Source organism: Protopterus annectens, chromosome 6.part0 (assembly GCF_019279795.1).
Source record: "Protopterus annectens isolate FY-2018-M chromosome 6.part0, PAN1.0, whole genome shotgun sequence".
Lineage (NCBI taxonomy): Eukaryota > Metazoa > Chordata > Ceratodontiformes > Protopteridae > Protopterus > Protopterus annectens.
This window is the reverse complement of record NC_056737.1, coordinates 70,755,030-70,769,786: the sequence shown is the minus strand read 5'-3', so window position 1 is coordinate 70,769,786 and position 14,757 is coordinate 70,755,030. Positions and strand designations below refer to the sequence as shown.

At 36.9% G+C, this 14,757-nt stretch overlaps 1 protein-coding gene across 1 annotated transcript in view; it reads right to left on the bottom strand.

The window, feature by feature from the left end:
• Nucleotides 1-14,757, bottom strand: part of LOC122803768 (1-phosphatidylinositol 4,5-bisphosphate phosphodiesterase beta-2-like) — an 805,974-nt gene that overhangs the window by 199,070 nt on the left and 592,147 nt on the right. Inside the window, exon 18 of the mRNA XM_044073456.1 lies at nt 13,377-13,481. Within this exon, the coding sequence (XP_043929391.1) occupies nt 13,377-13,481 (105 nt within the window). The remainder of the gene's footprint in view (nt 1-13,376; nt 13,482-14,757) is intronic.

Sequence of the window (14,757 nt, the reverse complement as noted above, 5' to 3'; positions counted from 1 at the left end):
GGGAATTAACCCATTTCCTCACTGTAATGCAATCTTGGAGTTGGTATATTTATTCTACAGGGGGTGTGGGGGGCAGGGCCCCCCACATGAGGGGTGCAGCCCCCCTGCAAAATACTAGAAGTAAAGTACTGTTGACTGTAAAGTTCAATGGTACGTTAATGTGCATAGCAGGACGTTAGTGACATCACCTTCTGCTATGTCGAATACATCGAACCGTGGTGGTCGATGTATTCAGTATCTCTTTGGGTTTACATTCGAAATTTCGTATTCAGCATTTCTAGTTGCCCTTTGTTATTGGTCAACTGAAGGTGATCCATACTTTCAATAGTATACCATATATATATATATATATATATATATATATATATATATATATATATATATATATACAGATAGATAGCTATATAGATAGATATACAGATATATAGATATGGTTTACTATTGAAATCTGGGAAATGCAATGCTCGACCGATTAAAGTGTTGAGCCAAAATGTGAAATATGTACATTCGAAAAGGCACACTCTCAGAAGTGAATTAATTGTCCACTGTAGTTCAATCTATTTGTCATAGCCTTAGGTGACATCAGTCACCCAAGATATGCACCATAACTTACCATTAGACTATCAAGTCAGCAGCACATTTTTACTGTTTTGCAGGGGTGCAAGCCGCATTTGCATCCCTCATGTGGGAGGCTGCACCCCCCACACCCCCTGCAAATTACATATACCAACTCCGAGATCACACTACAGGGAGGAAATGGGTAAATTTACTGTTTCTCACTGTTCCGCGATCTACACTCACAATACCGAACTCAGACTACCAAATTACACTACACATTCAGTATTACATATTCACTGTAGTCTGGTTTGGCAATGTGTCCTTTTGAAAAGTGCCTTTCGAACACATGCCATTCAATCACCAGCCCTATGGGATTTCAATAGTAAACCTATATATATGTATACGGTTTACTATCATAGTGCCGAGTACCTGTTAGACAAAATGAGAATGTCGAATAACAGTTGGACGATTCCCATTTCATCTAACCAGCACAAATGCGAGTGTTCAGATTCGCAAAGGCAACAGTGCATTCGCACACCTGTCTTCAGCATTCTGAATACAGATCGCGGTACAGTGGGGATCAGGAAATAGCCCTTTTCTCCACTGTAGTGCAATCTCGGAGATGGAATATATTATTTGCATGGGTGTGGTGGCATACCATAGTGTGCACTAGGGACTTGCTTAAGTGAATGTCGAAAGTGCGAATTCGATGATGTTGGTATGTGCATTTTGACATTCTGACCTACTTGATATTTTGAACTTCGCACATCTGATTTGCAGAATATATGATAGTAAACCATATGTATACACACACACACACATATATATATATATATATATATATATATATATATATATATATGTGTGTGTATATATACACACACACACCCACACACACACACATACATATATATATAGACATACACACACACACACACACACACACACACACACACACACACACACAGACAAAGATGATTTATTATTTAGCACTTTTGAAATAAAGTATGGGAAAGTATTTATTTGCCATTGTTTACCAGGAAAGTCGCGTCTATATTACATAAATGAACCTCTAAAAGTTTGAACATCATATGGTTGACACCATATGTTTGAGCCTTTAAAGGTTTGAAAATGTAATAAAAAATAAATAAACCAAAGAAAGAACCTACCTGAATGGTTTAAGCGGGGCGGGGGGGCAAGCCACCCTGCACCCACCACACACCCTTCTTTAGATATACCAACTTCAAGATTACACTACAGTGCAGAAAAGGAAAATCTTCTCATTTCACAATGTACGGAGATCTCTGTTGAAATGTTCAAACTTTTAAAAGTTCGATCATATGGTGTCAACCATATGGCGTTCGAACCTTCAAGAGTTCGACAACGTGATATAGACCCAGAAAGTCCGATTGGGTAGTACCCATTTTCAGCAGAGGCCTAGGGAGAAAAGCTCCATTCACTTATACTGCATTATAAGTTCCACTTAAACACAGAGTAGTTACCTTTCTATTTACATTTATACACAAACAGTAGTTACATTTATACATTATAAAATTTAACAAAGCTGGAAGCTACTAAAGAGAAAGTTTGCATGCAACGTATAAGACAATCGGCAATAAGAATGTGGTGGTTAGAGTTTTTCTTGCAGTATCTGTAAGGAATCCTTTGATCCTATAAAGAGATTGATAAAACAAATGAACACAGTAATTAGGACTGTCCATAGAGATTTGTGCAATATAACAAAAGCAAACATGATACTTTACTGTGCAGCCAAATTAATAATTGATAAAGTACTATCACAAGAACACAGTGTAGTAAGGCATCCAGATATGGAAAATGTCACAATAAAAAAAATAAAATCACAAAGACGGAATGTAGAACAGAAGATTAGTCAAGCAGAAGTTAAAAAATAGAAGCTGAAGTTATGGAAGTCTAACACAGGTCGTATGACAGCATGACAGAATAACTAGTCCCCGATGTAAGGAGAAACAAGAGGTCTTACACAGGTCGTATGACAGCATGACAGAATAACTAGTCCCCGATGTAAGGAGAAACAAGAGGTCTTACACAGGTCATATGACAGCATGACAGAATAACTAGTCCCCAATGTAGGAGAAACAAGAGGTCTTACACAGGTCGTATGACAGCATGACAGAATAACTAGTCCCCGATGTAAAGAGAAACAAGAGGTCTTACACAGGCATATGACAGCATGACAGAATAACTAGTCCCCGATATAAGGAAAAACAAGAGGTGTAACACAGGTCGTATCACAGCATAACAGAATAACTAGTCCCTGATGTAAGGAGAAACAAGAGGTGTAACACAGGTCGTATCACAGCAGGACAGAATAACTAGTCCCCGATGTAAGGAAAAACAAGAGGTCTAACACAAGTCGTATCACAGCATAACAGAATAACTAGTCCCCGATGTAAGGAAAAACAAGAGGTGTAACACAGGTCGTATCACAGCAGGACAGAATAACTAGTCCCTGATGTAAGGAAAAACAAGAGGTCTAACACAAGTCGTATCACAGCATAACAGAATAACTAATCCCCGAAGTAAGGAGAAACAAGAGGAACAGGAGACATCTGAAGAAGAAATATGGACATGGGAAAGAAAGAGGTTTAATATGGTGCAATATTTATGCAAAGAAGAAAGCACAACTAGTCAATACAAAAGGAGCAGCACCAAAGATAGTTGAAGAGAAATACAGGCAAAGACATCTGGATATGGAAAAATACAAAAATAAGAAAACAAAGAGAAAAGTGGAAAAGAGGATTAGTAATGAAGAAGTTAAATAAATAGAAACTGAGGTTGTGGATTACCTGCAAAGTGAAGGATTTAGTGTAGAAAATGTAACTCAGATAGCAACACAACATGATAGAGCAATGGGCACCCAAATTAAGGAGAAACCAGTGGAGCAGGAAGCATCTAGTCTGTTGACATATGAAGTTACTTTGGATCCTCCCATAGGAAATCAATACAAGTCTTCAGTTGGTGCTATACAGGATGGGAAAGAACAGGAAACTGTGACATGTCAGACACAGTCAGTGTTGAGTGATAGCCAGTGAGTTCCCATATGAAAAAGCAATGGATGACACAGGATGAAACTGAAGAGAATGTGGCATTGGAAGAAGCTCTGGAACTCTCTATAGAATGCCTGCAGGAAATGGTGAACAAAGAATGTGCCCTCAGTTTAGAAGAAAATGATCTAAGAGAAGAGCTACTTGATTTATAATAAACTAAAAATATCAGCACAGGCAGAAAAACTTAGAAGATATAAATATAAAGGAAAAATACAAGACAAGCAATTTATGACCCCAAAAAAATTTTGCAGAGAAATGGGGAACAGGTAAAGAATGAAAGACCACCAAAAAAGAAGACATAGCTATATTTTGAAGAAGTATTTATGAAGATCCTGTGGACATAACAAAGATGATAAATAGAAGAAGTAAAAGAAAGAATAAGAAGTTCAAATGTACAGGATATGAAATGAGATGAAATAACGGCCAGAGAGATTAAAACAAGGTTAAGAAAAGCCTCTAACTGGAAAAACCCAGGCCCAGATGCAGTACCTAACTTCTGGCTAAAAGTATTAACATCTTTGCATGAAGATTTAGCCATGAATAAGAACTATTTATATATGCACCAAGAACACACCAGCCTGGCTAACAACAGCAAAAACAATGCTTCTATTTAAGATTGAACATGCAAGCTAACCTAAAAATTATAGACCAATAGCTTGCCTTCCGACGACGTACAATCTATACACTGGAATTGATACCGACAGAGTTTATAGTCATTTAGAAGAAAACTCAATCATGTCAATAGAACAAAAGGATAATAAAAGAAAGTCATATGGAACAAAGGATCATTTGTTGTTAAATAAAGTCAAAGTGGAGGACCGTAAAAAGGGGAAGAATCTAAGTATGCTATGGCTAGACTACAAAAAGCATTTGACAGTATCCCACATTCATGGATAAAAGAGTGCTTAAACTACATCACGGTGACCATGAAACAGTGGCAAAGCAGTTTGCAGTTAAGCCATGATAAAGGACAAATTATTATTCCAGGGATAAAAATTCAAAGGGGGATATTGCAAGGTGACTCTCTATCACCTCTGCTCTTCTGCATTGCCCTTAACCCATTAAGTTGTCTGCTTAACAGATTAGCTCATGGCTATAATTTGGCTCCCAGAAAGCTACAAAGTATAAGAACTTCTCATCTTCTCTTTGTCAGTGATTTAAAACTGTATAGTTCATCAAACGATCAGCTGAAAGCACAACTGCAAGTTGTCAAAACTTTTTCAGATGGTATAAGAATGTCATTTGGTCTTGATAAATGTGTAAAAGCAACCTTTAAAGCAGGAAAGCTGCAGAACCAAGAAAACATCAGTTTGGGACAAGAATGTGATATAAAAAACTTGAACAAGAAGGACTGTATAAATATTTGGGAACTGATGAAGGATCAACAATAAAACATGAAGAAATGCAAATAAAACTCAGTAAGGAATATTTTACAAGACTTAAATTAATCCTGAAAACAGCATTGACATCTAGGAGCAAAGTTCAAGCTATAAACCAATTTGATTTTTCTGTCCTAACTTACAGTTTTGGAGTGATTAACTGGCCCCATAAGATGCTGGATGGATTAGACAGGAAAACAAGAAGGATGCGTCATGCTGATCAAATGATTTATAAAAAATCAGTGCATACCAAGATTATATATTCCCCATTCCAAAGAAGTTATGGGCCTCCTTGAAGTTGATTACATGTACTAATGTCTTTCGTCTTTTCCCGGTTAGGGGTCGCCACAGCGGAACTCCGGTCTGCTAATGATTGGCAGTGGATTTTTACGGTGCTGAGTTGCCAGCCAGACGCCCAACCTTCAAAGAAGGCGCACCCATTCACACACACACCTATGTGCATGTCTTTAAATGTTACTCGACTGTGGGGAGGACATCCAGACTCCACACAGAAGGTGCTCCAACCGAGGATCGAACGGGAGAACCTCTTGTTGTGAGGCGGCAATGCTAACCACTGCACCACCACGGCCCTTGATTACATGTATAGATCTGCAATTGTGGGACTGCATACTTATCTGCTGACCTCACAAGATCCAAACATAGTGAAAGTTTTGGAATATGAGGAGAATAAATCTAAGATGACTTCCCTTCTTAGTCTAGCAGAAGCATATCAGCGTCAAGCAGGAATTGAAATCAAACCAGAAGTAGATACAAATCAGGCAGCAACTGAATGTGCCTAAAAACAAAGTAAAGAATATAAGGTAAAGGATCAGATGAGAAGGCAAGAAATGTGGAAAATGCATAAATATAGTTGCAAGTATAGAAAACTCCTGGAACAACCTCATGTTGATCAGGATCGAATGCAGGAATAGTTAAGGAGAGGCAAATTTAAACCAAAAGATGAAAGTTTAATATTGGTGTCCCAAGATAATGGACTATGTACATGTTGGTTTACAAAGTCCATTGACCATATAGAAGAAACAGACAAATGTAGGTTTTGTAAAAAAGAAATGGAAACAGTTGCACACCTTGTTACTGGTTGTGACATACTAATGGCATACTGAGGGGTATAATAATGTAGCAAGACTGTTGCACTGGGGATTGTGCAAGCATTATAATATTGATGTAGCTGAAAAACACTGGAAGCATGAGCCACAAAGCATCATAGAAAATGATGAAGTCTACATCACATGGGATCACCAGCAGTTCAAAAGACAGATGAGTGAAAAACAGATAAAGTGGTCCATAAAAAGAAAATGAAAGTAGCATTGATTTTGAAATCACCAACCCCGTGACGACAGTGTCTTGCGTACAGAGAGACATAGTGAAGTATCAGGATCTGCAGGCAGAAATGAGAGTGACGAGGAAGAAAGATACCCAGACAGTTCCAATCGTAGCAGTAGTAAACATTGTTACAAAAAAAAAAAACAAGAGAAGCAAATTTATACAGTGTTATACAAAGGTCAGTTAAATAATACAACATGGAGTTAGACATTATATGAGACAAACACTGAAAATATATAAAATAAATTGGAAAAAGACATTTTCCAGGAGAAACAGTCAGGAATTCCATTTAATGTGCAGGTGTATAATGATTGTGACAAAAAGAGGAGCAATTGCCCGCTATGAGAAGTAGCAACTACTAGCCAGAGTTATTGGCTGGGTTTAATACTGTAGTGGGCTAAAGTGAGTAGCTTGGAAGTTGGAAAAAGAAGGGGGGTGATGGGAGAGTAAAGGTTAAGTGATACAAGGACATAACCAAGTGGATGTGATTTGAGTGAGTTTTTGAATTGTGGAGGGGTAGAGGCAGTAGTCAGAGAATGAGGGAGGGAATTCCAGTTTTTAGCAATGGTGTGGGAAAAGAGCGCTTTGCCTGCAGTATTGCTTGCCCTGGAGATGCAGAGGAGAGATTTGTCACTAGATCGTAGATGCCGATTTGCAGTGTAATGGGTAAGAAGATTAGATATAGATGGGTTTTTTTGTTATATGCAGTAACTAGCTGGTGGTAGTTAAGTAGTTGTGATAACTCTAGCCATTTTAGTTCATTTAGTGCAACACAGTGATGTGTTCTGTAACTGGAGTTTGTAGCAAACCTGGCTATCTTATTGTAACAGGATTCTAGCTTGTTTAGGTCAGTTTTTCTAATATGGGTGAAAATAGGTGCTGTGTACAGTAGTGTGGATAGAAGGTGACTCTGGACAAGGGTGACTCGTGCTTGGTGTGAGAGAAAGTTTTTGTCCCTATATAGTGCGCCCATTTTTTTGTGAACCAGTTTGATGGTTTGTGAGATGTGGATATCAAAGTGAAGATTGTTGTCAATTTCAATACCAAGAAGTTTGATGTGGTCAGAAGGGGAGATGGTAGTGCCGTTTTTAACGGTGATGGAAAAGTAGAGGAGAGATTTTGATTTGTTAGGGGAAAATAGTAGTAGTTTTGTCTTATTGGGGTTTAGGATTAGTTGGATACCTGAGATCCATTTTTCTACACAGTTAAAGGTTTCCTGGGTAAGTTGCTGTAGAATGGTGGGAGATGAGGCAGTGCAGATCAGGACTGAATCATCTGTGTATTGAATAAGTGTGCCATGCTAGGTAGAGCTATTCATGTTGTTTGTGAAAATAGAAAAGGGAAGTGGGCCCAGTATAGAGCCTTGTGGGACTCCTATGGTAGTTGGAAGTTGGGGGGGGGGGTAGTGCTCCTTGCCATTGGACAGATTGTTGCCTGTCGGACAGGTAGCTTCTGAACCAGGCTACGGTAGATGGGGTGAAAGATAGTGAGGCTAGAGAATCTAGCAGAATGGAGTGAAAGACCATGTCAAATGCCTTTGAGAGGTCCAAGAAAATGGCTGATGTATATTTGTTGTCATTCCTGTGAAGGTTAACTAGATTAGAGAATGAAAGAAGAGCAGTGGTTGTGCTGTGATGAGGGCGGAAGCCATGTTGTGTGATAGAGAGAATCTGATGTGTGTTCAGGAATTTCATGGCTTGCAAATGGATGCATTTCTCTAGAATTTTAGATAGGGGGCCTAAGATGGCAATGGGTTGGTAGTTTGAGAAGTCATAGGAGTTACCCCCTTTATGAAGAGGAATAATATAAGATACTTTCCAGAGTTTGGGAATATAGGATTCCAGTATGGAGCAATTGATTAGGATGGAGATGGGGGTAAGACAGAGAGTCAGAGGCCATTTTTATGAAGGTAGCAGGTAAGTTATCAGCTGCAAGGGTGGTGGGTTTAAGTTTTGGAAGGAGTTTCTTAATTGTAGAGATGGGAACAGGTGATAGAGTAAAGTCCTTTCTGGTTGATTGGTTTGGGTATGTGATAGACTATGATTGATTAGATAGCTGGATAGAGCCAGGATAGATTTTGTGAAGTGGTGGTTAAATTGGGTGGCTATGTCTAAATTACTATCTGTAGAGTCTGGAGCTGGAGTAGTGGTTTTGCCTGGTGTTAGTAAGGAGTTAATAGAATGCCAGAATTTTTGTGGATTGTTTGTGTATTTGCTTTGGGCACAGAGGAAGTAGTTTTTTTTATTTTGTTTAGTTTGAGTCTTGGCCTGATTTCTAAGCTGTTGGCAATTTTGCTTGGAACTGGTGGTGTTTTCTCTTTTCCAGATTTTCCAGCCTTTAACTCTGGCTTTTAGTAGGGCTCTAGTGTCCCTACTTAGACAATGTGCAATACTTAAAATCTTTTTTTCTTGCTCATCTTTTTCTTTTATTTTTATTTGCCTTCTTTTAGTTGTTTTTCTGTTACTGAGCAGTGGAGATAAGGAACTTTTGCCCTGTCTTTACAGTTGTGTGATCCAAGAGTTAGTAATAATATGAGTTTCAACAATGAAGAGGTGCAAGAGAGCTTGCTTTCCAACAGAAAGTGTTGTTTGCTATGTATTTTGCAATATTCTTTGCTTGCTTTGGAGTCAACATTTTTTCCTCATCGGAACAGAGTGGGTTCAGATCAGAATGTTTTGAGTTCTATTCCCACATAAGGTGTTTAGATTCATTTTGAGTGGGAGCTTTTGTTATAATGGTTAAGGTCTTCACCTCATAGAAACAAGGAACAGTGTTTGGATCTTACCATGGTTTACTGTCTTTGGTTAAAATAGCCCCTCAGGGCAGTTAGCTTAGTATTCTATTATGAACCTATGAACAGGTTTAAGTGAAATTATTTTTTTTTCAATTACTTGCTATGGACCATTATTGGCATCAAGAAATGGACAGAAACATTTTACTGAAATTGTTAATCTGATTCTATGTTTTAGGAGGTGACTGTCACCAATACTTGTTTTTCTTTTGGCTTTTCCTGATCAGGGGTCGCCACAGCGGAACTCCGGTCCGCTAATGATTGGCAGTCGATTTTTATGGTGTCGAGGTGCCAGCCCATCACTCAACCTTCAACAAAGGCACGCCCATTTAAGCATGTCTTTTGAACACCACTTGACCGCAGGGAGGACATGCAGATTCCACACAGAAGGCACTCCAGCCAAGAATCGAACAGGAGAACCTCTTGCTGTGGGGCAACAATGCTACCGTTGCACCACCGCAGCTTCACACTGACTGTCGCCAGTACTATGGTTCAAATAATGTAAAGCCTACTTTCAGAACAGCAAACCATGTTCCATTTGCTTACCCTACAAAAGAGCTACCAGAACTACTGATATTAACCTCATCTGCAAAATGTTTCTGATTGTTGAACATGACTGAGAGGTAATCCAGTAAGAATCTGTAATCTCCTAATACAGAGGACAGGATTATAGGCTTGGTGAATGAGCTCAAGCCTTATTGGCTATGTCTCATAGTTCCTTTTTAACAGCATCCAAGCTTGGAGGCTGTCAGGGAACATTGATTCATTAATGGTGACATCATTCTTCATCCATTTATCAACTTTAGTCTTAAAAGAGGTGATGAAAGACAACAACAACAACAGTCTTAAAAGAGGTGATGTCAGTGGCTAACCTAAAATCAAGAGGTAATTTTTTCCAGATTATAGCAATTACAACTGTCAAATATTTACCAAGTAGACTCTTATAACACTGCATTATTGTGAAAATTATTTTTTTATACCTGTAGAATTGGGTGTTAGATGATAAAGTTATAGAAAAGATAGCCTGTCATTGTTGATCTTGTAAGCAATAATTGCTTTAACCTTCATATAGTGATTAATGATGGGAAAATAGTTTCTGATCCCTATTGTCACTATAATTATTTTACTTTTTATTTTTTCTTTTATTTGTTTACTGGGAAAGTTTGACTTGGAACAAAGTCAATTTTCAGAGGAGGCCTGGGGAGAAATGCTCTAGACGCATGTCTTGTAATTAAGATTTTTAACAAGTATACTTTTTTTGTAGTCTATTCTAGGTTTTTTTTCCATATCAGACCTTAAATAAATATAGAAACTATTGTTATATTCCAAAATAGGGTGAATGTATAATTTATTTAAAATTATTATGCTATTTTTGTCATTTAAGGAAATTGATTTAAAAATGAATCCCATAAAGCTGAGAACTCAGTTTTAATTGTAGTAACATCACTGCTAAAAGACAGATTTGGTATAATCAATATTCCCAAATCTTCCCAAAGCTTATATGCACTGCTGTTTCAAGGAGTGCAGTTCCATCAAGTATAAGTTCAGATCACCTACAACTATGAAATGAGTTCAACATGCCATATTTAGAAATATATATCTATATTATTGCTCAACCATTCACCAAGTTGTTAAACTGTGACATATTAGACCTGTACTGTTGGTCATTTTGATCATTTTCCAGTCTAGACTGCTGGCATTCTGTCATCCTGCAGTTCCTTAGTGTGGGTTTGCCTTTGGAGCTTTCTTAGTCTTCCAAAGCTGTGCTTTAGTCATATTCTTCTGTTTGAACAATAAAAGCTCTCTGAGATGTCAGTTCCATTTTCAAAGCTTTATTGTGATAAGTGCTTTCATCCTAGTCAAAGACTTCTTCAGATCAATTCAAACTGTGTTTCACAACTATTTATATGCTTTATACAGTGCTGGAGAAATTGCTGATTGTCTCCACTTGAGAGCAGTGCACTAATCCAAGGGGTTTTACAGGTTTTAGAGCCTGGGGGCATTGACCAGGCATCTATGCCTAGCTTTTCTTTCATGCTTAGATGATTTATGATCAACAAGATGAGTGGATCTGATTCAAGGCATACAATTAATCTCTCTCATAATTATAATCTTTGGAAAGTTCTATGCAAACGACATAATCAGATAAATATTTTCTATAGATTGACATGGATATTATTTTTATTTTCTGTTTAAATTTGTAATGCCATGAATTGTTTGAGTCAGAAAATTACATGGTTACAGCAGGGCCACATAACTCATATGCAGCAGAAGGGAAGAAAACACCATTACAGCAATTGTTAAAACCTCAGGAAAATGATAAATATGTTGTACGGATCTCAGCTGCAGTATGAAATAAGTATAAAACTCTAATCACCTAATTACAGTTCTTCTGACAGAGTCTATACTGTGCAGTTCCATCGTAGTGATGAAAATGTTATTTAGGTCATACAAAACACCTTATCTTTCAAAAGAAACAAACACAATAGTGAACTGATAAAGGACTTTCCATCTGCAGTTTTACTATTTTGCCAGAATGTTGGAATTTCTACAAAAGGCACCTTCATTTTCCACGCAGTTTTGCTATTCAAGTTAAAATCTTTTATCAAAACCTATCTGACCTCCTTAAAAATTAAACAAATGTACCACTTGATTAAGGTGATCTTGTTAATACTAAAGAGGCAGTTGGATTCCCTGCTTTTACGTGGTGGAAAATCTTTTTAATAACTTTAACCAATGCTCTCCACAACTACTAATTCCCTTTTTTCTCCTAGTAGCATACCCCAGAAAATATGGGTAACTTACTGGTGGACAAAGATTGAAAGCTTGAGCTTCAATTGCCCAAAGTTCAACCCACTGACGGAGAAAGTTCTTCCACAGGAAATCACTGTCAGTGAGTTGTGCCTGAAGTGATTCCCTTTTTAGGGGAATTTCCCCCTTCTTCAAGTTGGTGTGACCATAGAGTTAGTATATATAGGTTCAGGGGGTGTAGGGGGCTTGTTCCCCACATCTGAGGGGTGTGTTTTTTTTCCAGCAAATATAGTTCAGGGATTCTGACCCTTGGTGCATTTGCTTTCATCTATTCATAGTGGAAGCCAGAAAAAAATAATACTTGGCCACATTATCCACAAATGGGCACTCTAAATTATTGCAGTACACCCTCCACAGGTACATTTTCACTAAGAAAATAGTGACAGGTATTTCTGCAATAAGTTTATTTTGAAAATAAGGAATATTTAATAGCGTATTAAAAGAAATTGCAAATATATATATATTTCTTTGTCTTTTTTTCTATTTTTAATGATCATGGTTCTAACTCAACTCATAGGTGAATGTTCCTGTTTTATGGATTACTCTTGGTTTATGTTTTCATATTTAATAAAAATAATAATTTTTTTCTCTGAGATCAGATTTAGAATACTATGCATAACTTTGGGAAGTAGTTGCATGGTAATATATGTGTGTCTGAATAAATATGACCTATTATTTGTGCTAAGGAAATATCATTATTTATTTATAGCAAGCATTCATAGTTTGTAAACAAAAGATTAAGCTAACAAGATCAAAACAAGATTATTAGGTTAACAATTATAGAAGTATGTGTCTTGCCATCATATTATAATTGTAAGATACAATTCACATGATTACAAAAAGAGCAAGATTTTTTTTCAAAAACAAAGAAATATTTTTCCAAACTGTTATACAGTTTAAGAATAATAAGATATACAAAGAAATCTAAGCATTTATATGGGCAGAAATGAATGTAGTTTATGGTGGTATTTAGCTAGGATATCAGGCTCCCTAGGTTTGTCCGCTCAAAAAAAAAAAAAAAAGTCTTCATAAACTTAAAAAATATCTAATGTTTCTACTTAGTTAAAGATCAAATCATACTCTAGCAAGCTGTTGGTGACTTTGCTACTAATATAACAAAAACTAGCTACAGTTACATGGCCACATACTGTGCATAGCAGTACTACAGCTGTGACCACAAATGGAGTATCAGAATTTATTTATGAAGACATTACCCCACTCCACCTTGCCAATTGTACCTCCAGGATAGTTTGCACTTGGGGAAGTTGACCCATTTGCCCTTCCCTATTTATCCCTCTGGTATAAATACATACATATATTAAATTCAACTTATATATATTTTTTCATAAGAAAATTGAAAAAAAAAAACCATTTATACAGAAATGTTGAAAAAATCGGCATTACCTGCCCAGGTAGCAGGCACATAATCTTTCACTTCCACAAAGACAAACAAGGATGGCAGAGAAAGTGGGAGGTTAGCTTCACTCCGTAAGCAGATATGATGGTAACCTAAAAAAAGAGAAAATAAATAGCAAGTAGTAAAAACGTAGATACAACTGGATTTGTTACTAGAGTAACATTAATAGCAAGTAGTAAAAACGTAGATACAACTGGATTTGTTACTAGAGTAACATTAATAGCAAGTAGTAAAAACGTAGATACAACTGGATTTGTTACTAGAGTAACATTAATAGCAAGCAGTAAAAACGTAGATACAACTGGATTTGTTACTCTCCTTACATTTCATTTGATGTAATGCACATTTGATTAAAAAAATGAGTGGCATATTTAAATTGAAAACCCATTGGATCTAAACCGCAGATTACTGAATCATTTTACTTGTCAGAATATTTCTCTCCTAAAGGTTAAATGACTTCCTGTTCAAATATTTTTCTCATCTGTTCCCTCTCATCCAAACTTCTCTATAACAATTACTACCCAACAATTGAAAACAAAAAACATCATCCTTTTATGACCTGTGTGCTGAGACAGACAACACACTGTCTCTCTGGAAATCCAAGTTCAGTTAAGACATTGGTGAAAAATGCTTTAGTACAACTGTTTCTGTTAAGTGAAACCATCTTCCTTCTGATATCATACTGAAATATACCTACAATTTAAAAATCAACATGTGACACGACTGAATGACACTTAATTACATCCATGCTTTATTGACTAAGGATAACTCAGATCACAATTCATCCACATCCCATTTAATGTAATTATATCTGATGTCATACCCTGCTTGCTCATCCTCCTCTTTGCATATACATGCATATTCATCTGCATCTAATTATCACAGTTTTTCTGTGATATCTCAGTGTCTTGTAGAATGATACAATTTTTACCTTTTAAGTTTGATTATAAATAGTATCTCATATTTAATGTATACTTTATACATTTTAAGAAGAGTTGTTATTCATGCATACCACTTACTGTAAATTGACTTTCATAGAATCATAGGAGGTTATTAGGCTAGTGGCCATAGACCCTTTTAAAGTCTAGCCATGAACCAATTTTGTCAATTATTAATACCCACAGAGTAGAACAGCTTTGGTACATTTCTGTGCCTTAAGACTCCTACAGACTGCCCCTGTCCATAAGGGACACAGGTGACAAGTCAGGGATAAATTTGTGATTTCCTATCCAATAATCCAAATTGCATTTGAATAGGCTTAAGGACGAGATCTGCATCACATGAATGGGGAGTCTGTTATAGAGAAGGGGTAATATCTGTGATACATACTTGTCCCTCCAACATGATTTGCCTATGTCACAAACAAGG